Source organism: Dipodomys merriami, unplaced genomic scaffold, assembly GCF_024711535.1.
Source record: "Dipodomys merriami isolate MVZ:Mamm:240054 unplaced genomic scaffold, mDipMer1.0.p SCAF_85, whole genome shotgun sequence".
In the NCBI taxonomy this organism is placed as follows: Eukaryota; Metazoa; Chordata; class Mammalia; order Rodentia; family Heteromyidae; genus Dipodomys; species Dipodomys merriami.
Genome location: NW_027206457.1, coordinates 5,555,837 through 5,581,634, shown reverse-complemented (window position 1 = coordinate 5,581,634; position 25,798 = coordinate 5,555,837). Strand labels below are relative to the sequence as shown.

Below are 25,798 nucleotides of genomic sequence, written 5' to 3'. Positions count from 1 at the left end.
TTCACGCTAGGCTGACGGGCCGAGGCGCCAGTTAGTCTGTTCATAGAATGTGGGTGTGAGCCGGAGGGATGCAGGGCCGCGATTGCTATTCTTCTGCCGAGCAGAAAGGCTGAGAAAATGGTGTTTAGCGAGTTAGTTATGAAGGAAGGAATAAAAAGAGAAGCTGTCTACAAGGTCCACGGTATTCACCCAGGATACCGCACTGGTGCATGCGCGTGCGCGTAGGAAAGACTACGCTTGGTGTAAGGGACAGCCTCTTTGTCGCGTTTCAACCAATCTAATAGCGCCAGGGATTGGCCCTGACGCTCACTGGCCAGCGCTGCTTCCGCGTTGGGTTTCGTCCCAAGGTAACTGTGCGCGGGAGTCGTTTTGGTTGGCGCCATGGGATCGGGACTGATCCTGTGCTTAGCCCCGCGCCTAGGACTTTCGGAACCTGAGGTGCTGAGGTGAGTCCGGGTGTTCTCGCCGAGAGAGAGAGAGACCCATGCCTTACGGTCCGGGTCCTTCTCAGGAGTCCTTCCCGCGCCACTGGTGGTGCTGAACAAGGAGCGCCGGGATGAGGGAAACTTGGGGCCTACTTCGAGGAAAAAAACTCCCCTGTGATCCTCAAATCGCAGCCTCCTGAGTAGCTAGGATTCCAGCCGTGAGCCACGGAACCCTGGCTGAGGGGCTTGGTTTTTGGAGGTACTGAACTTACTTTTGCCAGAAAGCACTCTGTTAGGTATATGGATGTCTGTGTCAGAGTTGTGGTCCTGTCTTTGAGGATTTCCTCTCCCCAAAGAATATGAGTTACTTTCCCAGCCCCAAATAAACTTGCACAGTAATTGGTTCCAGGATGAAGTCCACCAATGTTTGTCTGACCTAGGTCAGACAAAGACAAACTTTTGAAACAGTGTTAGTGAATGCATTGCCCTTATAAACCAGGAAAGCAGAAGAGTACCTGCGACTATCCCAGGTGAAATGTATCAGTCTGTCTGCACATACTACAGAAACCAGCAATGCAGTCATGTGCCTAGACCTTGCAGCTTCCTATATGAAGTACCCCTTGGACAGGGTAAGTATATCCCATTTAGTGTCCAAATAATCTTATGCAACACTAAAGCTTAACAATTGCATTTTAATTTTTAGTTGGACAAGACTTGGTCAAAACTCTTAGTTTTTAAGCTTTTCCTATACACCCTAAGTTATTCTAAATAAATTTCAGAGTCATTTTATCCAGTTAGGGAAAAAATGCAGTGTGTTTATTTAGTTACTCTGATTCTCTTTCTTAATGAAGCTCATCTTCCATGCTGCTATTATATACTTTTGTGGGGAGGATGAAGGGTATCAGTACTGGGGCTTGAATTAGCTTTTTCCACTCAAGGCTTCCATTCTACCACTTTAGCCACAGTTCCACTTCAGCTTTTTGCTGGTTAGTTGGAGATGAGAGTCTCATGGACTTTCCTGCCTGGGCTGGCTTTAAATATAGTCCTCAAATCTGAGCCTCCCAAGTAGCTACGGAGCTACTAGCATGATCAGCCCCTGGTTATAGCATTATACTTCTAAAGCACATATTTTAAAATGTGTGCATATTTTTAGTTTTTGTTTTTCGTCAGTTGTGGGGCTTGAACTCAGGGCCTGGGCACTGTCCCTGCTCAAGGCTCATGCTCTACCACTTTGAGCTACAGCTCCACTTCCGGTTTTTGAGTGGTTAATTGAAGAAAAGAGTTTCATGGGGACTTTTCTGCCTGAGCTGGCTTCAAACCTCAGTCCTCAGATCTCAGCCTCCTGAACAGCTAGGATTACAGGTGTTAGTCATCAGCACCCAGTTTTCATGTTTCTTTTATCCTGGTTGCAAAATAGTTGAGAAAAACTGCTTTGGAGTTAGGAAGTTCCACATGTTGAGAAACCAATTCTTATCACCATTGATAGCTCTATGAGCCTTTAGTCTATGAAATGGACATGACACAGCACAGTATTTTTGTCATAATGAATATACTCTTAAATGGTCTGAATGGTTTTTTTCTTTAAAAAAATACTCTCTCCAGCTTCTCTTCAACTCTGACTTCAAACTATGATGCTTGGTCAACACATTTCTGTACTTTAATAACTTATGGCTTTGCTAATGTAATAACTTCCCATTTTTTTCCTAGAATGTTCTGCAAGTTGTCTTACATCATCCTTAGTATCCATTGATTTTGAAGCTTTCTATTTTAACTCTTCTAGTTAGGATTCATTTCCCACATGGTGGATCCTTATGTTTGTCTCCTTGATTAATCCTCCTCTCCCTTTGCTATCTCTACTTCACCCTCACTTTATTCCCATTACCTCCCTCATTGTTTTCTCAATAATTTTCACATTGACACTACTGAAAAACAAGTAATCATATGTGTATCTTTCCTATTGTTTTTATTCTAACAGCTTGGACATGTTAATACTAAAATTATCTTTGTATACATATACCTGTCTCTAAAGTATGAGCTCCTAGAAAGCAAAAGTCTTCTTGATATGATTACTGATTGGGGGGGGGGAGTTGTTGGTTTGTTTTTGCCAGTCCTGGGGCTTGAACTCGCAGGGCCTGGGCACTGTCCCTGAGCCTCTCTGTGCTCAAGGCTAGTACTCTACCACTTGAGAACAGCACCACTTCCAGCCTTTTTCTGTTTATGTGGTACTGAGGAATTGAACCCATGGCTTCATGCATTCTACACAAGCACTCTACTACTAAGCCACATTCCCAGCCTAGGGTTTTTTTTTTTTGTCGGTCCTGGGGCTTGAACTCGGCCTGGGCGCTGTCCCTCAGCTCTTCAGCTCAAGGCGAGCACTCTACCACTTGAGCTACAGCGCCACTTCCGGTTTTCTGGTGGTTTATTGGAGATAGGAGTCTCACCGTCTCTCCTGCCCAGGCTGGATTTGAACCGTGATCCTCAGATCTCAGCCTCCTGAGTAGCTAGGATTACAGGCGTGAGCCACCAGCACCCAGCTCTAGGTTTTTTTCTTAAATGAAGCTAAGCCTTTGTGTATAGAGTCATTTATCACAGAATTAATTTTGAATACCTGATGCTATTTATATATATTCTATGTAATATATAGAACTTATATGTGCTTTTTCTTTCAAAGGCTTATTTAATTAAACTTTCTGGTTTGAACAAGAAGATGTACCAGAGCTATCTTAAATCTTTTGAGTGTTTACTGGGCCTGAACTCAAATATTGGAATAAGAGACCTCAGTGTACAGTTTAGCTGTACAGAAGCAGTGAACATGGCTTCAAAGATTCTACAAAGGTATGAGCATACTGAAACTTAAAACAAAGACCATATTGATAAATAAGCACAACTACCCAGTGATCAATTCTGAGGAACTTCCATTAATCCTTGCTATTTGGGAGGATTGTGTTTCTAGACCATCCCAGGCAAACAATTGGAGAGACTCCATCTCAACAGAAAAAGGTGGTCATTTATATTCCATTTATAACAGGAAATATGAATGGGCACGTTTTAAACCTAGGTTGGCTGGACAAAAAGCCCTTTAGCAAAATATAACTAGAACAAAAAGATCTGGAGGCATGGCTCAACCTGCTTAGCAACTCCACTAATGCAACAAATAAATAATTAGGATGCTAAAGTGACAAAAAGACATGTCATAAACATTGTTAGTTCTGTTTTGTATTTTCAGCCACGTTTGAAATGTTTTCTTACAAATAATTTTCCAAACACTAATCTGCTCTAGCTATGAAGCCAGTCTTCCCCAGACACAGCAAGTAGATCTTGACTTATCCAGGCCTCTGTTCACCACTGCTGCACTACTTTCAGCATGCAAGTAAGTTCTCAATTTTTGTTGTTGTTGTTGTTGTTTTTTTGCCAGTCATGGGGCCTGAGCTCTGGGCCTGGGTGCTGTCCCTCAGCTCTTTAGCTCAAGGCTAGCACTCTACCACTTGAGCCACAGTGCCACTTCTGGCTTTTTTTTCTGCTTATGTGGTGCTGAGGAATTGAACCCAGGGCCTCTTGCATGCAAGGCAAGCACTTCCCAGCCCTAAGTTCTCAATTTTTAAGTGGTTCTTTCATTCTCAAAGAACATGCTAATTTAGTTGATTTCAATACAGAGCATATTTTCCCTTACAGATAACACAAGGAATAGTAGCCAAGTGGCCAGATTCTCTGTTTATCCCACAGTGTAGCTGACAGTTGGAACTAGTGTTGCCAGAAATTCATTTGCTAAGTGGTAGGCCATATATGTAAGCTGGGTTTCTAATTTCAAAGTTTGCTTTTCATGAGTGATAAAGTCTCTCAGAACTGTGGTCATATGTGATTTTTATTTTTTTTATTTTTATTTATTTATTTATTTTTTTAGTCAGTCATGGGGCTTGAACTCTGGGCCTGGGGCACTGTCCCTCAGCTCTTCAGCTCAAGGCTAGTGTTCTACCACTTGAGTCAGATCATCACTTCTGGTTTTCTGGTGGTTAATTGGAGATGAGAGTCTCACAGACTTTCCTGCCCCAGGCTAGCTTTGAACCACAATCCTCAAATCTCGGCCTCCTGAGTAGCTAAGATTATAGGCATGAGCCACTGGCACCCAGCGATTTTTAATTATTTTTTAAATGATTACAATTGGGGCTGGGAAAGTGGCTCAGTGGTAGAGCGCTTGCCTTGCATGCATGAGGCCCTGGGTTCGATTCCTCAGCACCACATAAGCAGGAAAAAAAGCCTGAAGTGGCATTGTGGCTCAAGTGGTAGAGTGCTAGCCTTGAGCTGAAGAGCTGAGGGACAGCGCCCAGGCCCAGAGTTCAGGCCCACGACCGGACACCCCCCCCCAAAAAAAAAAAAATAATAATAATAATTACAACTGCTCTTGAGTTTATCAACCATTCTGTAATATCTGTGTCTATGCTGAGTTATTGTCCTGGAAATATTAGTAATTGTTGATATCTTTGCCTAAGTTGTCTTGTTTAATTTTGCCAGATACCTTCCTGGGGGTTGGAGAATATACTTGGTTATTTTAAGAATAGGTTTCTCACTACCTATCTGCTAATTTAAGGGTGTTTGGTTCTGCTAGCTACAAACCTAGGAGTGATTGTCATTTATAGAAAATGTCCCTTTAGGGGATGGGAAGATGGCTCAGTGGCAGAGTGCTTGCTTTACATGCATGAAGCCCTGGGTTCCATTCTTCAACACCACATAAGCAGAAAAAGCCAGAAGTGGAACTATGGCTCAAGTGGTAGAGCACTAGCCTTGAGCTGAAGAGCTGAGGGACAGCGCCCAGGTCCAGAGTTTAGGCCCCATGACTGACAAAAAAAGAAAATGTCCCTTTAGGGCTGGGAATGTGGCTTAGTTGTAGAATGCTTGCCTAAGCACACATGAAGCCCTGGGTTCAGTTGCTCAATACCACATAAACAGAAAAGGCCAAAAGTGGCTCTGTGGCTTAAGTGGTAGAGTGCTACCCTTGAGCAAAAGAAACTCAGGGACAGTGCCTAGACCCTCAGTTCAAGCCCCAGGACTGGGGAAAAAAAAATCCCTTGAATTCAATGAAGATACATACATATAGTTTAATGTGGCTGTTACTACAGAAATCAGTGAAAATAGTTTAAATAGCCCCACTTTTGAAACTATAGTATACCAAGCAAGAAAGGTCTGAACATGTCTATTATCCTGAATGAGAAATCTCTTTTTTTTTTATTAGTAGTTGCTGTAGAGGATTATTAGTGGGAGGGGTAAGAGGTTGTTATTCTCCTGTAATATAAATACAAGCATCATGTATTAAGTTGTTTTAAAGATACTATGATTTTCATTCTACAAATTACATCAGAAGTTTATTAAGTAGTTGAGGGGGCATGAAGCTCCAATAGGGATGAGGAACTTTTATGCTCCAAGGACCATGTGGATAATTATAACATCATTCACAGGCCATACAAAATAATTAATACAGGCAGGCTGCCACAGGCCACCAACAAGAAACATATGTCTGTCTTGCCATTTACTGAATGATTGGGGGTTGGGGGGCAGGGTGTGTGAACAATAGGCCAAACACTCCCCACCCCTGCTACAGCAAATATCTATGTACCCCATTTGTTACAAAGTAGATTCTATGTGCATTTTAACTCTCAGTTTACTAAATAAAGCTTTAGAAGATAAATTCCCATGGGTCTAGCTAATGACATGGTGAAAAGTTGAGGGTGCTAACAAATCATAGGCAAAAGAAACTAAGTTTATCATCTGGTTTGCAAAAAAAAAAAAAACAACAACAACAAAACAAAACAAAAAAACTATACTGATCCTGAACAAAGTATTGTGTGAAATTCTTTTGTAGGATTCTAAAGCTGAAAGTGGATAAAAACAAAATGGCAGCCACTTCGGGTGTAAAGAAAGCTATATTTGATCGACTGTGTAAACAGTTAGAGAAGATTGGACAGCAGATGGACAGTGAGTATTCTGTAGTTCATTAATGTCTTATTAGAAAATGTGAATTTATTGGTAAGTCATACTTTTGTGTGTATGTGTGTGTGTGTGTGGTCTTGGGGCTTGAACTAAAGGCATAGGTGCTGTCCCTAAGATTTTTTTTTTAACCAGTCCTGGAGCTTGAACTCAGGGCCTAGGCACTGTCCCTAAGCTTCTTTTTGCTCAAGGCTAGCACTCTTACCACTAGAACTACAGCATCTCTTCTGGCTTTTCTTTGTTTATGTTGTAATAAGGAATTGAACCCAGGGATTCATGCATGCCAGGCAAACACTCTACCACTAAGCCACATTCCTAGCGTATCCCTAAGATTTTTGCTCAAGGCTAGTGCTCTACTACTTCCAGCCTTTTAATGGTTAATTGGAAATAAAAGTCTCATGGACTTTCCTGATTGGGAGAGCTGGCTTTGAACTTCAGTGTTCAAATCTTAGCCTCCTGAGTAGCTAGGATTACAAGTTTGGTTTATTAGCCTAGCTACTCCGGAGGCTGAGACCTGAAGATTGAGATTCAAAGCCAGCCCCCCACACAGGAAAGTTGGTGAGACTCTTATCTCCAATCAACTACTCGAAACTGCCAGAAGTGATGATGTGGCTTAAGTGGTGAAGGGAGGGCTTTCCTTGAACAAAAGATGCTGGCTGGGAAGGTGGCTCAGTGGTAGAGCGCTTGCCTTGCATGCCTGAGGCCCTGGGTTCAATTCCTCAGCACCACATAAGCAAAAAGAAAGGAGCCGGAAGTGGCGCTGTGGCTCAATTGGTAGAGCACTAGCCTTGAGCTGAAGAGCTGAGGGACAGTGCCCAGGCCTAGAGTCAGGCCCCACAACCAGACCCTCCAAAAAAAAGAAAGCTGCTCAGAGACAGCACCCAGGTTCAGAGTTCAAATCCCAGGACCAGCAAAAAAAATAAAAAAGGCATAAGCAACTGACACCCAACAAAAGTATTTTCAAGCTGGAAAATGCTGCTTTAGTTAGAAAAATGCTTTCTTTTTTTTTCAAGTAAAGTAGTTTAATAACTTAAAATGCCTGTGGTTCCATGAGTTCATACCCAGAAAAATGGATTCTCTGTTAATATACTCCAATATTCACATACATACATAAGCTAAGCTAGAACTGATTCTAAGACTGACAAAAGAAACAGCAAGAAAAGAGAAGGGCACATTTATCTTCTCTTAGTCATTGGTCCATAACTTTTGTGATCCAAAATACGCCCAAATATTGGAATTGTGAACAGGAGAAAAAAAATTGACAACACTTCTTTTTTTAAAGAGGCACCTGGAGACTTAGGTAGTCCACCAAGGAAGAAAAAGAAGATGGTTGAACCACCAGCTACGGGTAAGACTTATAATATACAGATATTGAGATTAATGTAGTGTAATTAATGAATATTCCTGTATTGTTCGAGTAACTCTTCTCATAAGAGCCAGATTTAGAGTAAATCCTGATCATTATTCACTTTATAAACAATTATTAATGGAAGTAACAGAACTGTGATTAAGAATATGTCCTAAAGCCAGGGGTTGGGAAGGTGGCTCAGTGGTAGAGTGCTTGCCTTGCATTCATGAGGCCCTGGGTTCGATTCCTCAGCACCACATAAGCAAAAAGAAAAAAGCCGGAAGTGGCACTGTGGCTCAAGTGGTAGAACGCTAGACTTGAGCTGAAGAGTTGAGGGACAGTGCCCAGGCCCAGAGTTCAGGCCCCAGGACCGGACACCCCCCCCCAAAAAAAAAGAATATGTCTAAAGCCAGGTGCTGGTGGCTTACACTTGTAACCTAGCTACTCTAGAGGCTGAGATTTGAGGATCATGGTTCAAATCCAGCCCAGCAGGAAAGTCCATTAAACCTTTATCTCCAGTTAACCACTAGAAAAGTTGAAGTGGTACTGTGGCTCAAAGTGGCAGAATCCCAGCCTTGAGTGAAAAAGCTCAGGGAAAGAAAAAAAAAAAAAGAATATGTCTGAAGCCAAACTGCCAGGGTTCAAATCATGATTTGACACTGTTAAAAGCTTCAGACAAGCTGAGTGCTGTTAGCTAATGCCTAGCTAGTCCTAGCTACTCAGAAGCTATTCTGAGGATGAAAGCTCTTAAGCTAGTCCAAGCAAACACATCTTGGAGACTGATTTCCAATTAAGTGGCAAAAGCCAAATGTGGAAGTTTGTCGCAGGTGGCAGAGTATTAGCCTTGAGTGAAAAATCTTGAGAGTTTAAGGCCCTGAATTCAAGCCCTAGTACTGGCACCAAATAAAGGCTTTAGACAAATTTAACAGAGTGTTTTGGAGCAAGGAACAACTCAGAAGATCTGAGGTTCACAGTTCAAAATCAGCCTGGGTAGGTAAGTATATGAGACTCTTTATCTTCAGTTAACCACCAAAAAGCCAGAAGTAGAAGTGTGACCTTAAGTGAAAAAGCTAAAGGAAGCCCAGTGTCCCTGGCTCACACTCATAATCCTACCTACTCAGGAGGCTGAGATCTGAAGGATCATGGTTTGACACCAACCCAGGCAGGAAAGTCTATGAGAGTCTTCAGTTAACCACCAAAAAAAAATGTTGGGCTACAGCTCAAAACTCTAGAGAATTAGCCTTGAAAGAAAAAGCTCAGGCACATGCCTAAGCCCCCAGTTCAAGCTCCATGACTGACAGAAAGAAAAGAAGGAAAGCACCCAGCTCTAAATTCAATCCAGTATTTTCTCTCCCTCCCTCTCTCTGTCTTCCTCTTCACTTCACTTCTCTTCCCTTGCCTCTCACAGTCTCACATGCATGCATGCATGCGCGTACACACAAAATTACACAGCATTCAAATTTACAGAACTCATCCCAGGCGTTTTAAATGGGTGCTTTCATAGATTAAATTTGGAAATAAACCTAGCTAATATATAAACCTGGAAACAAACCTGGCTAATGTCTTGTTATTTGCCTTACTTAGGCATTCTTGCAGGTAGATCACTAATTGTAACCAGTTGGCTAGATGGCTGATTGTGACTGGCTGGTGGTTTTTTTATCAGTTATTAAGAAATATCTAAAATTCCAGTTTGTTTAAAAAAAAAAAAAAGGTCTAGTTATAAAGACAGTCTCAGGCCATGGGCCTTGAACTCAGGGCCTGGGTATTGTCTCTAAGATTTTTCTACCAAGGCTAGCACTCTACCCTTTGAGCCACAATGCCACTTTGGATTTTCTGGTGGTTAACTGGCAACAAGAGTCATGGATTTTTCCTACCCGGGCTGGCTTCAGACTTCAGTCTTCAGATCTCAACTTTCTGAGTAGCTAGGATTACAGGCATGAGCAACCAGTGTTGCCCCAACCTAACTACTTTTTATTGATTTTAACAAGACCTAGGGGCTGGGAAGGTGGCTCAATGGTAGAATGCTTGCCTTGTATGCATGAGGCCCTGGGTTCGATTCCTCAGCACCACATAAACAGAAAAGGCTGGGAGGGGTGCTATGGTTTAAGTGGTAGATCACTAGCCTTGAGCTGAAGAGCTAAGGGACAAGGCCCAGGCCCAGAGTTCAGGACCCATGACTGACCAAAAAAAAATCCCAGACGTTTTAGCTGGTCACTGGTGGCTCACACCTATAATCCTAGCTACTTGGGAGGCTGAGATCTGAGGATCTCAGTTCAAAGCCAGCCTGGGCAGGAAAGTCCATGAGACTCTTATCTCCATTAAACCACCAGATAACCAGAAGTGGCAATGTAAATCAACTGATAGAGAGCTCGCCTTGAGTTGAAGAACTGAGGGACAGCACCCAAGCTCAGAGTTCAAGCCCCACAACCAGCCAAAAAAAAAAAATCTACTGATTGTGTGATTTTAAGAAAGTAACGGGCTGGGAAGTTGGCTCAGTGGTAGAGTGCTTGCCTTGCATGCATGAAGCCCTGGGTTCCATTCCTCAGCATCACATAAGCAGAAAAAGTCGTAAGTGGCGCTGTGGCTCAAGTGGTAGAGTGCTAGCTCTGAATTAAAGAGCTGAGGGATAGCACCCAGGCCCAGAGTTCAGGGCCACGACCAAAAAAAAAATTGCCGGGTGCTGGTGGCTCACACCTGTAATCCTAGCTACTCAGGAAGCTGAGATCTGAGGATCGAGGTTCAAAGCCAGCCAGGGCAGGAAAGTCCGTGAAATTCTTTTTTTTTTTTTTTTGGGTCCGGTCGTGGGGCCTGAGCACTGTCCCTCAACTCTTCAGCTCAAGTCTAGCGTTCTACCACTTGAGCCACAGTGCCACTTCCGGCTTTTTTCTTTTTGCTTATGTGGTGCTGAGGAATCGAACCCAGGGCCTCAGGCATGCAAGGCAAGCGCTCTACCACTGAGCCACCTTCCCAGCCCGTCCGTGAAATTCTTTATCTCCAATAAACCACCAGAAAACCGGAAGTGGTGTTGTAGCTCAAGTGGTAGAGCACTAGCCTTGAGCTGAAGAGCTGAGGGACAGCATTCGGGCCCAGAGTTCAAGCCCCATGACTGACAAAAACAAAAAACAAAAAGAAAATAACAATTTCTGTGAGCCCCAATTTGCTAATCTACAAAATGTGGTAAATACACGACACTTCATAAGATTGTGGTGAGAGTTAAGTAAATACTGTTTAAAGTTCAGCATGAAAAAAATATACTTGGAGTATGCTGGGAAAAGAAAATGAAAACCGATATTTCTACATTTCAGCATTGTGTTCTCTATTACCTTTACAACTGAAATTGATACTTTAAATAAGCTTACTTTTTTTTTGGGGGGGGGTCTGGTCGTGGGGCTTGAACTCTGGGCCTGGGCGCTGTCCATCATCTCTTCAACTCAAGGCTGGCGCTCTACTACTTGAGCCACAGCGCCACTTCTGGCTTTTTTTTCTTTTTGCTTATGTGGTGCTGAGGAATCGAACCCAGGGCCTCATACATGCGAGGCAAGCGCTCTACCACTGAGCCACCTTCCCAACCCCTAAGCTTACTTTTTTTAAACTTCATTTGTAAACATAAGAATTTTGAAATTACTTTTTATAATTTTCTCATAGAAATAGAGAAGGTAGAAGACATCCAACGTAAACTACAAAAAGATGAAGATCTGACACAAGATTATGAAGAATGGAAAAGGAAAATTTTAGAAAATGCTGCCAAGGCTCAAAAGACAACAGCAGAGTGACTTCTGCTTCCAGATTGGTATCTGCTTCTGTTAGATAGTAAACCATTCTCCAGAAAGATTTGAGGGCTTTGATGAAATTGGTTTGAACTTTCAGAACAAGGTTGCTCACCATTGCCTTAGTAGCAAAGAAACCAGAACACAGACGAATTCTGGACAGTGGACTGGCTTTTGACATGAGAACATTACATCAATCACAGTGTCTTACATACTCTTGACTCCAGAAGTCTATGCTGGAATTGCAAGTCATATTTTCTGTTTTAAACTAATGACAATCTGGTTTTATCCTGAATATATATTTTAGGCTGAATGGAATCTTACAGGTTTTACTTACTTTTTTTCAGTAAACTTTTTTGGTTTACCTCAATATATTGCGGTCGAACCTAGTAATTTTTTTTAAATTAAAAATGCATTTTCTGTCAGCTTCAAGGAATCGTTGGGTCAAAATCTGTGTCTTCACCAGCAGAAAAAAAAAAACCAGGTTTCTGTACATTGAGCTTCAATGCTCACTATACGACAATTCAAATCATACTTTCTGGGTTGAAGACCATACTCAGCCACTCACCACATGTGAAACACTGATCAAAGCAATTCACTTTATGATTCATCTGTGAAATAGTAACAATGATTATTACCTCAGTATAATTTTAAGGAGTGTAAAAGCCAATACATGAAAACCATTTCCTGTGAAAGTAAATACTGAGTAAACATTAAAGTATAGAAATGTTATTTGTGAAATATGGCAGTAAAATCCCTTTAAACACTTTTTTTTTATTTTATTTTATTTTATTTTATTTGAGAACATACTGTACAGAGGGGTTACAATTACATGGGCAGGATAATGCATACATTTCTTACCAAGCATTGCAGCCTCCTCCTTTGTTTACCCTTCACCTCCCTTCCCAGCCTCCCCCTCCCTCCCACCCAATCATACCCCCCTCCCCCCCACACACCGACATTGTAAAGCTGGTTTTGACATGACATTTTGTACTCCTCATTGTTGCAACAGGTCCACCTGAATCCTTAAACGACTTGTTTGTCCCCATCTCCTCCACATGTTATACTGACATCAAATATAGTGAAAGCAGGGGTTACACTGTGGGGGAGGGACATACAAAGCAACAAAGAAATAATCTTATAAATGCGTTAGAAACACATGCATGAAAGAAACGAAAACATTAAAATACATATTTAAGGGTTCATTTTCCTAACATCACATTATCTGACCTTTTCCGCTTGACTCATCCCTATACTAGATATTGCAAATAAGGGAAACCATGGGACCTATGTTTCTTTGGGCCTGGCTTACTTAATATAATTTTTTCCAAACCTTTCCATTTCCTAACAAATGGGGAAATGTCATTCTTTCTGATGGAGGCATAGAATTCCATTGTGTATATATACCACATTTTCTTGATCCATTCATCTACTGAGGGGCATCTGGGTTGGTTCCATATCTCAGCTATGGTAAATAATGCTGCAATAAACATAGTTGTGCTGGTAGCTTTAGTGTGGTCTTGTTTGTAAACATTTGGGTAAATGCCCAAAAGTAGGATTGCTGGATCATAGGGGAGATCTATGTGAAGTCTTTTGAGGAACCTCCGTACTGCTTTCCAAAGTGGTTGAACAAGTTTACATTCCCACCAACAATGAAGTAAGGTTCCTTTCTGTCCACATCCCCTCCAGCATCTGTTGTTGTTAGAGTTCTTGATTTTTACTGTTCTAACTGGAGTGAGGTGATATCTCAATGTTGTTTTGATTTGCATTTCTTTTATGGCTAGGGATGTTGAACATTTCTTCATTTGTCTATTGGCCATCCTTCTTCAGAGAAGCTTCTCTTTAAGTCTTTCGCCCACTTATTTATTGGACAGTTGTTTCTTTGAGGATTTGTTGTTGGGTGGTTTAATTTTTTGAGTTCCAAGTATATTTTAGATATGAGACTCTTGTCCGTTGTATGGCTAGTAAAGATCTTCTCCCAATGGGTGGGCTTTCTATTGATCTTGCTAGCTATGTCATTTGCCCTGCAGAAGCTCTGCAACCTTATGCAATCCCATTTGTCCAACCTTTCTTTGATTTGTTGTGTTTCCGGGTCTCTATTCAGAAAATTTCGGCCTGAGCCAAGGAGACCTAGGGTTTCTCCTATTCCATCCTGTAATGTTTTCAGAGTGTCTGCTTTGAGTTCAAGGTCTTTGATCCATTTGGAGTTGATTCTGGTGCAGGGTGATATATAAGGATCTAGCTTTAGTTTTCTACATGTAGTTAACCAATTTTCCCAGCACCATTTACTGAAGAGGCTGTCTTTCTTCCATTCTATTGTTTTAGCTCCCTTATCGAAGATTAGATGGCTATAGGTCTGTAGGTTCATTTCTGGGTTTTCAATTCTATTCCATTGGTCCTGAGGTCTGTTCTTATGCCAATACCAAGCTGTTTTGATTACTATGGCTTTATAGTAGAGTTTGAAATTTGGTATTGATATTCCTCCAGCAGTGTTCTTTCCGTTGAGGAGCGTTTTTGCTATTCGGGGTCTTTTATTGTTCCATATGAATTTTTGGATTGCCTCTTCTATTTCCTTGAAGAGTGAGGGTGGAATTTTGATAGGTATCGCGTTGAATTTGTAGATAGCCTTGGGAAGTATTGCCATTTTCACGATGTTAATCTTGCCAATCCAGGAGCATGGGAGGTTTTGCCATTTTTTAAGTTCTGTGTTGATTTCCTTTTTCAAGATTCTTTAAACACTTTTTAACATATATAGGAATGTAAAATAAGTCTTATCTAACCCATGTGCTGGCAGCTCACCTGTAATCCTATCTACCTAGGAAGGTGAGATCTGAGGATTGCAGTTCAAAGCCAGCCCAGGCAGGAAAACCCATGAGACTCTTATCTCCAATTAACTACAAAAAACCCAGAAATAAACATAATAATAACTACGTATATATAGTTATTTCTTTTGTTATTTTTATTTATTTATTTTGGTGAGTTGTGGGGCTTGAACTCTGGGCCTAGGTGGTGTCCCTGAGCAAATTAGCTCAAGACTAGCGCTCTACCACTTGAGCCACAATACCCGATTTTCTGGTGGTTAATTGGAGATAAGAATCTCACTGACATTCCTGCCTGGGATTGCTTTGAACCATGGTCCTTAGATCTCAGCCTCCTGAGTAGCTAGGATTATAGACATGAGCCACTAGTGCCCAATGCAATATATTTTTAAAGAACAACAAGTGGAGCTGTTGCTCAAGTAATAGAGCACTAGCCTTGAATGAAAAAACTAAGGGCAGTCTTGGGACCCTGAGTTCAAGCCTCAGTATTGGAACATAAAAGTCTTGTTCAGGCTGGTGGGTACTAAGTAGAAGGGGAAAGGTGAATGGAGAACATAAATATGAGCAAAATACTTTATGTCCATGTGTTAAAATGGAACGTGAAGCTTGTTGAGATGGGTTTGGGAAGGGGAGATGAAAAAGGAGTTAATATCATATTTGAATATGTAATAATGAAACACCTTTATATGTTGATACTAATTGAGAATTTAGAGAAAAAATATATGTCCTCATATAGAATTATAATCAATGAAGCAGTTGTTAGAGGTATCAAACCAGACATCTGAACTAAAATTAAGAAGATTTATGTAGGAAATATTCCCAAACCTTAATTTGTTGAAGTCTCGGTCCCCAATGCAACAACGTTCAGAGGTGAAACTTTTGAAAAGTATTTGGGTTCTGAGGGCTCTGCAGCACAAGATTATTCTATTGATAGGTTCATAATTTGACAAGTAAAGTAAAAGAAATTTAGAAGGTGAGGTCTTGAGGGGAGGCATTCCTTGGGGGAATCACCTTGGGAATTACATCTTATCCTGTCCCCAACCAAATGAACATGAATTAAGATTGAGCCAAAATCTTCCCTCCTTCAAAATGTATTTATTCTTTTGTCACAGCAACAGAAACCTGATGTAATTCAGTGTTCTCATAATGAATTAAATGTGTCCAAATGTTTAAGATCTATTTTGAATGGCCTTAGTAATAAGTGCTACAAGAAAGTTGTGATTCATCCCTATTGCATATACCTAGAATGACTAAAAATGATTTTTTTTTGTCCTTCCACCCTTTTAATTCTAAAAGTTTCTCAGAATAAAGCTAAAGGTGTACCACAGTGATCTCAATGTGGGCATAATACCTGAAAAGCCCTGTGTTATTGAAAAATGAAGTTGAGCTTTGGAACCATACAAACTTAGACTTAAATTCTGCCACTTGTCCCCTAAGAAAAGCTTAAAGCTTCAATCAGCTTCAGTTTTCTCATTTATAAAGTAAATATCTGCCTTATGAATTTTACTACTTCTGAAGTACATTTAGAAAGCATTTGCTGGGGGCTGGGAAGGTGGCTCAGTGGTAGAGTGCTTGTCTTGCATGCATGAAGCCCTAGGTTCGATTCCTCAGTACCACATAAGCAAAAAGAAAAAAAAGCCGGAAGTGGTGCTGTGGCTCAAGTGGTAGAGCGCTAGCCATGAGCTGAAGAGATGAGGGACAGCGCCCAGGCCCAGAGTTCAGGCCCCACAACCAGGCCCCCCAAAAAAATAAAATTAAATAAAAATTAAAAAATTGAAAGCATTTGCTAAATTGTAACATTGTAATAAATGGGGGCTGGGGAGGGAGTTCACTGGTTATATGCCTTACTAGAATACACAAAACACTGGGTTCAATCCTCAGCACAATCAATCAATAGGATAAGTCAGTATTCCTCATCTATTTTAAGAAATTTTTTTATTATGAAAATACTGAACAGAGTGGTTACAATTACATGGGCAAGATAATGAGTAGAAATATTTATTTTAATCTAGTGCCAAGATTTAAATTTCTAGCTTTGAGCCCAAAGCAATGTATTCATCATCATGTTTAATTTTTTTTTTCTGTTTCTGTGGGTCTCATGCGTGCTAGGTAGGCATTCTGGTGAGCCATATATTTAGATCTTTTGGTTATGCATTAGATAGTGTCTCACTTCCTGCCCAGGTGAATGCTTGAGCCACAATCTTCATGGCTTCCCATCATAGCTAACATGACAGGCTCATGCCATCACAACCAGCTTGTTCCATTGAAATAAAGTCTTGAGAACTTTCCTGGCTGGCTTGGGATCATGATCCTCCCATTCTCAGCCTCCCAAGTACATAAGATGACAGCACATAGCCGGGCGCTGGTGGCTCACGCCTGTAATCCTAGCTACTCAGGAGGCTGAGATCTGAGGATCGCGGTTCAAAGCCAGCCCGGGCAAGAAAGACCGTGAGACTCCTATCTCCAATAAACCACCAGAAAACCGGAAGTGGCGCTGTAGCTCAAGTGGTAGAGCGCTCGCCTTGAGCTGAAGAGCTGAGGGACAACGCCCAGGCCCAGAGTTCAAGCCCCACGACCGACAAAAAAAAAAAAAAAAGATGACAGCACATAGATAAATGTGACTCTCAACATCTCTGTGTGTGAGTGTGAGTGTGTGTGTGTTGGCTTAAACTCAGGGCCTCACATTCTCAGTTTGTTTACTCACAGTAGTTCTACCACTTGAGCCATGCTGCTAGTCCAGCATTTTGCTAGTTAATTGGAGAAAGAACCTCAAAGACTTTTCTGCCCAGGATAGCTTCAAATTAACTTGAAATGATGAGGCACCTAACTATACATGTTAATATTACAAAACTCCTAAAAGTAGAGATAACAAAGGGTGAGATCCTGAGTAAGATGAGTTGGGAAAGTGACTTAGTGGTAGAGTGCTTGCCTAGCACTCATGAACCCCTGGGTTTGATTCCTCAGTACCACATAAACAGAAAAGGCCAGAAGTGGCGCTGTGGCAAAAGAAGCTTAGGGACAGTGCCCAGGCCCTGACCTCAAGCCCCAGGACTAGCAAAAACAAAACACAAAGATAGGATTACAGATGCAAACTAACAATGCCAACTCAATTTTTTGGAAGTGAACCACTCAGTACCATATATTCACATTACCTTGCAACCAATCTCCAGAACATTTTTATCTTGCAAAACTGAATAGCCATTAAATCATTCCCTAATCTTCCCTCTCCAGGGTACCTGGTAACCTAGTTCTTTTGCCTCTGAATTTGACTGGTACACTTTTTTTTTTTTTGTCAGTTGAGGGGCTTGAACTCTGGGCTTGGGCACTGTCCCTGTGCTCTTCAGCTCAAGGCAAACACTCTACCGCTTGAGCCAAAGTGCCACTTCTGGTTTTCTAGTGGTTATAGATAAGAATCTCAGACATTCCTGCCTGGGCTGGCTTTCAACCATGATCCTCAGATCTCAGCCTCCTGAGTAGCTAGGATTACAGGCGTGAGCCACCAGCACCCGGCTTGACTAGTACTCTTATAAGAGGAATTATGCAGTATTCTGTGGCTGATTTATGTCACTTGGCCTAATGTTCTCAGGGTTCATTCATCTTGTAGTGTTTTCAAGGTTGAGTAACTTGGTATTGTGTATCCTGTGTCATGCCATTGATGGGACACTTGGATTGCTTCCTCTTGGCTGGTATGAATAATGCTGCTGTAAATATAGTTATACAAATATATCTTAGAGATCCTATTTTCAGTTTTTTGGGGGGGAGATCCCTAGAAGTGGGATTACTGAGTCAGTAATCTGGAGGAGTGATCCCTTTGTCCATATTAGCCACACAATATTACATTCCCACCAGTAGTTCCCAAGATTAGTTTCTCCATATCCTGTCCAGTTCTTTTCTTGCTTCCTTTTGCTTAGTTTAAGGTTTGGATTGTTAAAATAGTAGACATCCTAATGGATATGTGTTACCTCATGGTGGGTTTTTTTTGCATTTCCCTTATTATATCAAGTTTTTTTTTTTTTTTTGTCAGTCGTGGGGCTTGAACTCTGGGCCTGGGCGCTGTCCTTCAGCTCTTCAGCTCAAGGCGAGCGTTCTACCACTTGAGCTGCAGCGCCACTTCCGGTTTTCTGGTGGTTTATTGGAGATAGGAGTCTCACGGTCTCTCCTGCCCGGGCTGGCTTTGAACCGCGATCCTCAGATCTCAGCCTCCTGAGTAGCTAGGATTACAGGCGTGAGCCACCAGCGCCCAAGTCATTTATTGGCTGTTGTATAATTCCTTTTTTATTTAATTTTTGCCTGTCCTGGGGATTGAACTCAGTGTCTGGGCTTTGTCCCTAAGCCTCTCTGTGCTCAAGACTAGTGTTCTGCCACTTGAGCCACAGTACAACTTCTGGATTTTTCTGTTTATGTGGTACTGAGGAATTGAACCCACAGCTTCATGCATGTTAGGCAAGCTCTCTACCACTAAGCCACATTGCCATTCCTGGCAGTTGTATATTTTCTTTGCAGAAATGTCTTTTCAAGTTCTTGTAGTTCTTTATGTGTTCTAGATATTAAGCCATTCAGATATACTATTGGAAAATGTCTCCTCTGTTCCTTAGTACTGTGAGTCTTTTCTTGTGTCGTTTTTCATTTTGATAGTTTATTTTTGCTTTTCTTTTCTTTTCTTTTCTTTTTTTTTTTTTTTTTTTTTTTGGGTCCGATCGTGGGGCCTGAACTCTGGGCCTGAGCGGTCCCTCAGCTCTTCAGCTCAAGGCTAGCACTCTACCACTTGAGCTGCAGCACCACTTCCGGCTTTTTTCTTTTTTGCTTATGTGGTGCTGAGGAATCGAACCCAGGGCCTCATGCATGCAAAGCAAGCGCTCTACCACTGAGCCAACTTCCCAGCCCCGATTTTTGCTTTTCTTATCTGTGCCTTTAAGAGTTTTATAGTTTTAATGTTTTTATTTAGGTTTCTCATCAAGTTTAAATTAAACACATTGATTTTGAAATTACACATTGAGAGTCTGATAAATTTGAAATTTCATTGTTTATATATTAGAATAAACATAAAATGTACTGTGCTAGTAGCTTGTGGCTAACACCTATAATCCTAGCTACTCAAGAGGTTGAGATCTGAGTATCCAGCCCAGGTAGAAAAGTCTGTAAGACGCTTTTTTCTTCTTCTTGCCAGTCCTGGAGCTTGAACTCAGGGCCTGAGTAGTGTCTCTGAGCTTCTTTAGCTCAAGACTAGTACTCTACCACTTGAGCCACAGCGCCACTTCTGGCTTTTCCTTCTTATGTTGTACTGCATGCTAGCCAAGCTCTTTACCTCTATCTAAGCCACATTCCCAGCCTTGTAAGGCTTTATCTCCAGTTAACAAGGCAAAATATTCTTAATTTCTCCCTTAAGGCTGGTAGAGAACTAGCAACAAGGAAAAAGCTGATCAAGATTAGACCTCAGTATCTTTGCCTGAGTAAGCAGTGCATGCCTCCTGGATACCACCCCTTGTGGCTTAAGGCATTAAGGGCTCCAGGCTCTTTGCCAGTTGACTGACTCCACCCACCACCTACAAGCCTTCAGGACAAAGTAACCAGCCCCATCCATGGCGGATGCTTCTGGACCCAGACCCTGGGACTCCAGGAGTCCCTTCTTTAGGTAACTAAATGGGTAGGTTTAATTCCAGTAAAGAGAACACATATATTCAGGCAGGTAGAGAAGTTTATTTTACCAAACTGCTTGCCCCAGCAATGCAAGGTGGAGACCACATGGCTGGAAAAGGCAGGCTGAGATCTGACAAGGGTTTAAGTAGGATAAGGGCCTGGAGAATGTGTGGCCGCACTATATGCACTGTGACCTCAGGGCCTGTGATCTTCCTCCAGTCAGATGGGAGGCGTGACCAGGGGCAGCCCAGATGTGACCTCAAAGGGGGAGGTGACTAACCAGGTGTGCCAGTTTCCTAGGTGACCACAGGTACTGGGTAGAGACTTAGCCAAGAGGAGGGTGACCTTATACCTCCCTTCCTTCGTGTCTATGGGGTGCCCTAGAGACACCAAGAGTCAGTCTCTCTCTCCTCTCTCCCACCCCATTTAATTAGGTCTTTGGGGATGCCTTCTCCTAATTATTGGGGCCCATTCATTTGCCTTCCCGCTCATTGCCAAGGAAACGGCAAGGAGTCCGAAGTCCCCTACACCCAAACCCTCCTCTACCTCCACTGAGAAACCACCTCCCCAACCACTGCTTGTTCTGTTCTGCCCACCAAGTTCTCCTCTACCTCCACTCCAAGTCCTCTGCCATAAACCTCCCAGCTATTTCCACTAGAAAGGGAACTTTCCTTGTCTTGTAGCAATCTCCATATCCCCCTCCCCTTTCTCTCTCTCTCTCTGACGACATCTAGACCAGAGATCATTTACCATTACAACACCTCCATTCCCTCTGATAGCTCTTGGACTTGTACCCTTGAGAGTGAGATGCAAGCAGGGTCCCAGGGACCCCTCTAGGTTCCCTCTTAAAGGCTAGCTGACCTGGATCAGTGTTTCATGAGCCTAAGTCTTTTCTCCATCCTTGCTGTTGTAAGTACATTCCTCCTGTCTGTAGCCAGTCTGGATTCTCTAAGTGAAAACTGTCTGACTGCACCAAGCCTGAGAGCAGTTAGACAGATAGCATACTCCAAGCAAACATATCCTTTTGGCCTTCAGGATTTGGACAATAATCCATTACTTTTCTCTTTCCTGAGTCTACTCACTTCAAAATCTGGATTCTTAATTTCTCCCTTAAGGCAAAACGCCTCTATGAGGTTGCTATTACCACCCCCTAACCTTCCCCCCCTCATTTCCTGCAGGCCCTAGAGAGTGATACCCACCTAGGAAGAGACAAAGGCCACATGGTGGGATTTCATGTGACCTCTACTCTCTCTCCAAGCTTTGCCAAAATTATTCTAAAGGTTTTCTGTTCTTGTTACCAATGTTTGCTTATCTAAGCATGGAGATTCTATTAAATTCTGTTTGTTGGCTAAACCTTAAGTCTTGCTTATTTTTCTAGCATTGACCATGTGGTTCTATCATAAAATGTCTTTCGCCATTAGAACTCCAAAAAGAAACTTACAGCCGATTTTCATTTTTAAAAAATGCCTTAAAACTTTTGTACAGGGGCTGAGAAGGTAGCTCAGCTGTAGAGTGCATTCCTTGCAAGCATGAGGCCCTGGGTTCGATTCCTCAGCACCACATAAACAGAAAAAGCCGGAAGTGGTACTGTGGCTCCAGTGGTAGAGCGCTAGCCTTGAGCTGAAGAGCTGAGGGACAGCGCCCAGACCCAGAGTTCAGGCCCCATGACCGGCAAAAAAAAAAAAAAAAACTTTTGTACAGGGGCTAGGAAGGTAGCTCAGTGGTAGAGCGTTTGCCTTGCAAGCATGAGGCCCTGGGTTCGATTTCTCAGCACCACATAAGGAAAAAGAAAAAAGCCAGAAGTGGCGCTGTGGCTCAAGTGGTAAAGCGCTAGCCTTGACCTGAAGAGCTGAGGGACAGTGCTCAGGCCCAGAGTTCAGGACCCACGACCGGACCAAAAAACAACAAAAAAAAACAAAAAAAAAAAAAAAAAACTTTTGTACGGAAGAGTGTGTGTGAATATGTTCAAAGTTATCTCATTGTAATAGATGAAAACTGCCATTGTTAAAAAAAACTGCAATTGTTAAAAGGAAAAATCTTTATCAATGGAAGCGGTATAAGGAAGGAGACCAAGCCCTGCTCTTAACCAGCTGTGATATATGCCTAAAATCTAACAAACTGCTCTGACCTTACAACCTGCTGAGTGGAGTCACAGTTCACCTTGAGGCAGTTCTGAAGGAAAAAAGCAAGCAGTTTTCAAGTTTTGAGTTAATCCAAAATACAAATGAAAAAGCATGGTTTCTGTAAGGCATGTTAAATAGGTAGGTTTCATTAGGTAACTGATGAAGAGAACACCAAGTGGTATTCAGGCAGAAGTGTACTTACTGAACTGCTGCCTCACCTAGCATGGTAGAGAGGCATGGCTGAAAAGGGCAATCCACCCTTGGGCCAGAATTTATCTAGGCCAAGTAAGGGAAGGTGTGGCCACACTGGAATCTGGATGTGACCTCAGGGCCTAGGACCCTCCTAAGGTCAGATGGGTGGCCAGACACTGGATGTATTGTAACAGAAGGGGGAGGTGACTGCTTCCAGGTGGACCAGTTACCTAGGCAACAGTTACTGGGTGGAAACAGCCTAGAGGTGGGGAGGTGTCTGCACAGGGTCAACTTGGCCTAGGGCAGACCACAGAGAGGAACTTACATTCTTGCCTTTGTTACCAGCTTTTTCTATATCCCATTCATTCTATATAATCCAGACACTATAGTCCAGTTACATGAAATTTCTCCCTCCCCTGTAATGTGACACAACTGGACGTATGCTCCAAATGGAACTTCTCTGGCTTGTGGCCAGAGTATGTTTTGCCTTTGCCATTCAATAGTACCTGGTCCTGCCACCTTGTTAGCCTTTTTGCATATCATCTTTTTCAAGTTTCTCTTTAATAGAATTACAGCCTTCACTCAGGACCTGTGAGCAAGTCAAGGACATCCTATTACTGTAGGCAGAGATTTCTCTTACACCTTCCTGCCCTACCCAGCACATACCTGGATCCTGAAGACCCCAGCCTTGGTGACTCCATGCCCCTATGTCAGCAACAGCAAGTAGCCAGGACAACCAAGGACCCCTTCCTCCTCCCTGCCCCTCCCTACCCCCTCACCTCCCCACCCGTCTCCCTTCGGCCCATTTTTTCAAGTACCCAAAAGACCCTATAAGGAAGGATCTGCCTTTCCCATCTAGGTCCAGTTTTTTCCTTATTCCCCAGAGTCAAGCAAAGCACCAGGTATGTGCTCAGGTGCTAGTCCGCAGGCAGGTCCATCTGACCTTGGCCCCCAGGAGACAATAGCTCCCACACGCAGCTTCGCAGCTTCCACTTTGGGCCAGGACACTGTTAGGTTTTTAAAAAGAGGTAGCTGAGTAAGAACAGCACCATGCACATGGTATTTGGGTAAGGAGTAGGTTTATTCATCGTTCCAGCTGGCACCAGGCCATGTTGGCCCTCCACGCGGCTGGGAAAGAGAGAGATGGGAAAGAGTGAGAGTGCTGGGAAAGAGAAAGCTGGGAAAGAGAGAAAGAGAGAGAGCTGCGAAAGAGCTGAGAAGGAAAGCGCTGAGAGAATGTCTGGGCCTGGGCTAGGCCTTATCTAGGGTATTGGGTGGAGAAAGATGTGGCCACATCAAATTCAGACATGACCTCAGCGGAAGCAGATGTGACATCTTCCAGGTGTGCCAGTTGCCTAAGTAAAGCAAGTACTGGGTGGAGACTTTGCTGCAAGGAGGGTGGAGACTTCTCACCATCCAGGAGCCGACCTTACATTCTAGCTTTTTAATAATCATGAAATAGGGCACAGATTCTCTCTGGCTACTTCCTGCTGACAAGGGGCATCAACAATAGGTGTAAAAGGCTGGAATTTGGTCCCTTCCCAGAGAAGGCAGTGAGCAGCAGCTGTCCCTTGGTGGCATTAGCCCTTAGATGAAGTCTGGAGAAGTCTCATGAGGTATTGAGGAGCTGGAAAAAAAATACTAGAGAGCAAATAAATGGCAAGAGGAAGGACTTGGGGCTGAAAAATATTGGTAGAAATGTCCCTAGCTACTTCTGACATCTGGTTACTAGGTAGAGAAGTCAGTTAACAAAGGCAAGAATGTAAATTCTTGTCCAGTTAATAGGTAGACAAGTAAGGACATCTGATGTGTCGAGAGCCCTGCAGGGAGTCTCTCTGCATGATAAGCTTGACTATCTCGCTATTTACAGAATCTGGTCTTTTCATCCTGCCCCAAACAAAGACCAGGTAGCTGCTATTGACCACCTTTTCACATTGCCCTAAGCAAGCATCCTGCAGCTGCTACGCCCAATGAAAAAGCTTCCTTATTCTAGGCATATAAATACCCCTGTGTGAAAAATAAAATTTGGCACCTTGATCAGAATCCTTGTCTTGCTGTCCTTTGTGTCTCTTGTCCCTTCATTCCTTCTCGCTTAGGTTCACTGCCCTTGTTGAAGTCCTGCGGGTCGGGACACTGATGGGCAGCTTCTTCTAGTGACCTCCAGGCTCTGGTTAATTTTGAAAGGACAGGTGCAAAGTAGCTAATGTAACCTCATCTCCTCTTACTCTTCTCCAAGTTCCCTTGTTCCCCAGACTGGCTGAGTCTAGGTGCTCCTTGCTGGGATGGCTTGTCCCAGTTGGTATTCAAGGAGGATTGAACTCAAGGCCTGGGCATCTGCTCAAGGCTAGCACTGAACCACTTTAAGTTATAGTACCACTTCCAGTGTTTGTTGGTTCAAGATAAGAGTCTTGAGCCATGCTTCCAGCCTGGCTCTTTGCAGGTTAGTTGGGAGATGGAGTCTTAGGGATTTTTCAGCTAGGCTGGCTTTGAACTGCAATCTTTGCCACAAAAGCCCTTTATTATTTCCAATTAAAGCAACAAGGAGATCAAGTAGAATAAGTACAGTTTACCTGGTTCTTATCAAGAATTGCCAACAAATATTCTGAAATGACAAAACCCATTGGATGTGAGAATCTTAGCACAGATATGCCCAATATTTTAGAGTCATATAGTCAGTACCAGAATACACAGCACAAAACAAAAAAGGCCAAACTCAAAACCTAAAATTTGACAACGTTTAGACATCTTTGCTAACAAAGCACATCAGATGGTTGGGCCTCAGTTACCAGTGAAAGACCCCCTCCCCAACCAACCAGGCCCTGAGCCTCTTTGTAGGGGAACAGAGTTTTGTATCTAACCAAGCTATTTCTGGCTTCTGTAACATGCTTTGCTAAGAAAATTATATTACCCCCACACTCCCCCTTTGATAACTAACCTCACCAGTTAATCAATAAGCCCACACCCTACTAACTAATCCCACCCCGCAGTCAGCCCCCTGGTATGAGCGAACGACAGGTGCTGACTCTGACAAAGGTCACTTCCTCATACCAAGGGCTGGAGACACAACTCGGCACGGCACGTACACCGAGGGACCCCCTCGAACAGTGATTGGCCAAAACATATGATTTGTTTTAAAAGGATTGGCTGCCTGCGTGCAGACCAGGTTGTAACACTTTAAATTTACTGGCTGAAAAAGCGCGGGCTCTACTGTAACGGACAGAGGGGTCCCATAAAAGGACCATCCCCGGGACTGCTCGGGGTTCCCAGCCACTGACCTGAACCTTGCGGATCTCGAGGTCACATGCACCTGGGAACCTGGGCATGCCCAAATAAAACCCTCTTGCTTTTGCATCTGGTGTTGTCTGACTGGTGCTTGGGGCAGGGAGGTCCTGATTTGGGGGACACCCGAAGTCGGGGGTCTTTCATCTTGGGGGCTCGTCCGGGATCGCCCCCTGACCCACTCCAGCTCGGACCCACCAGGAGGTAAGCCGGCCTTTGTCTTTGTCTC

At 42.9% G+C, this 25,798-nt stretch overlaps 1 protein-coding gene across 2 annotated transcripts; it reads left to right on the top strand.

The window, feature by feature from the left end:
* Positions 1–22: 22 nt before the first annotated feature.
* Positions 23–13,625, top strand: Orc6 (origin recognition complex subunit 6). 2 transcript variants are annotated; one of them, XM_070011899.1, is made up of 7 exons: positions 25–446; positions 925–1,054; positions 3,097–3,260; positions 3,706–3,795; positions 6,280–6,392; positions 7,687–7,752; positions 11,398–13,623. In XM_070011899.1, the coding sequence occupies exons 1-7, from the start codon at positions 382–384 to the stop codon at positions 11,523–11,525; spliced, it is 756 nt and encodes a 251-aa protein (XP_069868000.1). In that variant the 5' UTR covers positions 25–381; the 3' UTR covers positions 11,526–13,623. The 2 variants fall into 2 exon arrangements, with proteins under 2 accessions (XP_069868001.1, XP_069868000.1); XM_070011900.1 differs by lacking the exon at positions 3,706–3,795 and having other exon boundaries at positions 23–446; positions 11,398–13,625.
* The last annotated feature ends 12,173 nt before the right edge of the window (positions 13,626–25,798 follow it).

Bases quoted from the DNA above. Each gene is read 5' to 3' on its own strand.
- Orc6 (XM_070011899.1), top strand. From the start codon at position 382: ATGGGATCGGGACTGATCCTGTGCTTAGCCCCGCGCCTAGGACTTTCG. The intron at 3,796-6,279 runs GTAAGTTCTCAA...ATTCTTTTGTAG, and splicing joins GCACTACTTTCAGCATGCAA to GATTCTAAAGCTGAAAGTGG. The intron at 6,393-7,686 runs GTGAGTATTCTG...CTTTTTTTAAAG, and splicing joins GATTGGACAGCAGATGGACA to AGGCACCTGGAGACTTAGGT.